General features: G+C 41.8%; 1 protein-coding gene across 1 annotated transcript; it reads left to right on the forward strand.

Moving 5' to 3' along the window:
• The first annotated feature begins 287 nt into the window (after positions 1-287).
• On the forward strand, positions 288-2,741 carry LOC121172839 (uncharacterized). Its single transcript, XM_041005480.1, has 4 exons — positions 288-1,209; positions 1,369-1,847; positions 2,031-2,468; positions 2,616-2,741. Exons 1-4 carry the CDS (start codon positions 288-290, stop codon positions 2,739-2,741), a joined length of 1,965 nt encoding a protein of 654 aa, XP_040861414.1.
• Positions 2,742-3,600: the final 859 nt, after the last annotated feature.

Below are 3,600 nucleotides of genomic sequence, written 5' to 3' on the forward strand. Positions count from 1 at the left end.
ACTGGTTTAACCTTTTGATGGAAACTGAGGACAATCTATCCTGGGAAAAGTTAAAAAAGGGACTGATTGCACGATATGGAGGAAGATGTCCGGAAAATCCTTTTGAGGAATTAGCCACGTTGAAACAGAGTGGTAGTGTAGAAGAATTTGTGGAAGCTTTTGAACTTTTTTCGTCACAAGTGGGACGACTTCCAGAGGAATAGTATCTAGGTTATTTTATGAGTGGTTTGAAGCCACAAATTCGTCGTAGGGTTCAGACTCTCAATCCCCTAAATCGGATGCAAATGATGCGTATCACAAAAGACGTAGAGGAAGAGTTGAGAGAAGATGATGATGATGTCGACAAATATGGTAGCAAAAAAGGAGGGCAGGATCGATTGGGCCGTAATGATTGGGCCGGGTCAGCCTTTCGAAGCAGGAGCAGGTCAAACCCAAAAGAGACAAATCGTTCCAGTTGGGCAAACCCGACTCAGAAAATAGGATCCAGTGGATCTAACACGCTCTCCACGATGTCGTTAGCTTCAACCAGGAAAAAGGGTGCAAATGATTCACAATCTGGAAAATGGAAAGGGGTTCGCAGCATTCACAACGACGAGATGGCTGAGAGAAGGGCGAAAGGGTTGTGTTTCAAGTGTGGAGGCAAGTATCACCCTACTCTCCATAAGTGTCCTGAGAGATCCTTACGAGTGTTGATTCTGGGTGAAGGAGAAACTCTTAACGATGAAGGTGAAATCTTATCTATGGAGGCAATGCAAATTGGTGGTGAGAAATTAGCACCTGATGAGGAAGAGGAGGTAGAATGTCAATCCATGGGTGTGTTGGGAAGTATGAGTGGAAATCGTACCATGAAAATTGAGGGAAAAATTGAAAATGTGGATGTGTTAGTGTTGATTGATAGTGGTGCGAGCCACAATTTCATCTCCCCTCAAGTAACAAACGCGTTAGGGTTAGAAATCACTCCTGAACTTGCCAGGAGCATCAAACTTGGAGATGGACATAGGGTGAATTCTCAAGGGGTGTGTAAAGGAATTGTAATGAAGATGGGTTCTATGAAGGTAGTCATTGATGCATTGGTACTGGATCTGGGAGGTTTGGATATGGTGTTGGGAGTCTCATGGCTGAGCACACTGGGAAAGGTAATAATGGATTGGAAGGTGTTGTCTATGCAGTTCATGTATGAGGGGCAGATGGTAAAGGTGTTGGGTCAAGGTAGCAGGCAAGGAGAGCATAGTTATCTGAACTCATTTTTGGAAGACAAATAGAATAGGATGGGAGTTGAATGGTGGGGATCTCAGCATCACTAATTCAAAGCTGGTGAGGTCTCTGTGCCAACAGAATTAAATGCAATTCTGGAACAATTTCCTGCAGTTTTTAAAGATCAAATTCAGCTGCCTCCAGAGAGGTTTCAAGTGAATCATATCAAATTATTTCCAAATCAGGGGACAATCAATGTTAGACCTTACCGGTATCCTCACCATCAGAAAGAGGAGATTGAGAAACAGGTGACTGAACTGTTGCAGGTAGGAGTGATCAGACCCAGTATGAGTGTTTTTTCTAGTCCGGTGATTTTGGTAAAAAAGAAAGATAAAAGTTGGAGAATGTGCGTGGATTACAGAGCTCTTAACAAAGCTACAGTTCCAGATAAGTACCTTATTCCCATCGTAGACGAATTATTGGTGGAATTATACGGCTCGAATGTTTTTTCGAAGATTGACCTTAAGTCCGGTTATCATCAAATTAGGGTGCATGAAGATGATATTCCCAAAACAGCTTTTAGAACTCACAATGGCCTCTATGAGTATCTAGTGATGCCATTTGGGTTAATGAATGCTCCAGCCACTTTCCAAGCAACTATGAATGATATTTTTAGGCCTTTTTTGAGGAAATTCGTCTTAGTTTTATTTTACGATATTCTCATATACAGTAAGAACATTCAAGAGCATCAGAAGCACTTAAGTTAGGTTCTTTCGGTTTTAGGTGAGAACTATTTTATTGCAAATCAAGCTAAGTGTAAGTTTGGGTGTAAGCAGATTGATTACTTGGGGCACATCATCTCAGGTGAAGGGGTAGCAGTTGATCCTGCTAAAGTACGGTGCATTTTGGATTGGCCAGAACCAAAGAATGTTAAAGGAGTTCGTGGGTTTTTGGGACTTACTGGGTACTACAGAAAATTTATTAAGGATTATGGCAAAGTAGCCAAGCCTTTGACGGAGCTGACCAAGAAGGACAACTTTGCATGGGGAACAGAGGCAAATGCAGCTTTTCAATTGATGAAGATTATCATGACTTCACCCCCTGTTTTGGTATTACCTAATTTTTCTTTACCCTTTGAAGTGGAATGTGACGCAGCTGGTAGAGGTATTGGAGCAGTGTTAATGCAGCAGAGGAAACCTGTAGCATTTTCTAGCAAAGCATTATCTCAAGGCAATTTAGCGAAGTCGGTGTATCAAAAAGAGCTTATGGCTTTGGTATTGTGCATTCAACATTGGAGACACTACTTGTTGGGAAAGCAGTTCATAGTATACACTGATCACAAGAGTCTAAAACACTTCCTGCAGCAGCGGATAACTTCCCCAGACTAGCAGTGTTGGTTGGCTAAGTTGCTTGGCTATTAGTTTGAGGTGAAATACAAACCAGGGATGGAGAACAAAGCTGCTGATGCTCTATCCAGATGTTATGACGATGCTGATTTGGGTACTTTGATTTCATACCCTCAATGGACTGATAGCAAGAAATTTTAGATGAGGTGATAGATGATCCAGAAATTCAGGACATGATACAAACCATGTTGTCTGCTCCTGATTCCAAGCCCGGCTATTCTGTTAAGCAAGGTGTGTTGTTTTATCATGGCAAGCTGGTTCTTTCTCCCAAGTCCCCATCTATCCCTCTTCTATTGGAGGAATTTCATTGCACTCCAACGGGTGGACATTCAGGTTTCTTGAGAACTTATCGGAAGCTGGCGGATAATTTATATTGGCGGGGAATGCAAAAGTCGGTGAGAGATTTTGTGCGTGCTTGTGATGTCTGTCAAAGACAAAAATATGCGGCCACGACTCCCGAAGGTTTGCTGCAACCTCTCCCCATTCCTAATGGCATTTGGGAGGATCTTTCTCTAGATTTCATTACAGGTTTACCTAAGTCTAAGGGTTATGAGGCTATACTTGTGGTTGTGGATAGGTTATCTAAATACAGTCACTTCATATTGCTCAAGCATCCTTACACCGCTAAATCCATTGCTGAATTGTTTGTAAAAGAAATAGTGAGGCTTCATGGAATTCCAAAGTCCCTTATCAGTGACAGGGATCCCTTATTTGTGAGCCATTTCTGGTTGGAATTATTTAAATTGCAGGGCACTAAATTGCAGATGAGTTTTTCCTATCATCCGGAAACGGATGGGCAAACGGAAGTGATAAATAGATATCTGGAAAGCTATTTGAGATGCTTTGCTTTAGATCAGCCCAGAACTTGGTCAAATTGGCTCTTTTGGGCTGAGTTTTGGTACAATACCACCTATCATGTGTCGATTGGGAAAACTCCTTTTGAAGTGGTTTAAAGAATATACCATTATTTCTTTGGGATACCCAATGAATCTACGTTTCC

The sequence above is a fragment of the Glycine max genome, chromosome 9 (assembly GCF_000004515.6).
Source record: "Glycine max cultivar Williams 82 chromosome 9, Glycine_max_v4.0, whole genome shotgun sequence".
Lineage (NCBI taxonomy): Eukaryota > Viridiplantae > Streptophyta > Magnoliopsida > Fabales > Fabaceae > Glycine > Glycine max.

Excerpts from the sequence above, each read along its gene's own strand:
- LOC121172839 (XM_041005480.1), top strand. The coding sequence starts at position 288 with ATGCGTATCACAAAAGACGTAGAGGAAGAGTTGAGAGAAGATGATGAT. Across the intron at positions 1,848-2,030 it reads ATGCTCCAGCCACTTTCCAA|ATTGATTACTTGGGGCACAT; the intron begins GCAACTATGAAT and ends GGGTGTAAGCAG. Across the intron at positions 2,469-2,615 it reads AAAAAGAGCTTATGGCTTTG|TTTGAGGTGAAATACAAACC; the intron begins GTATTGTGCATT and ends CTTGGCTATTAG.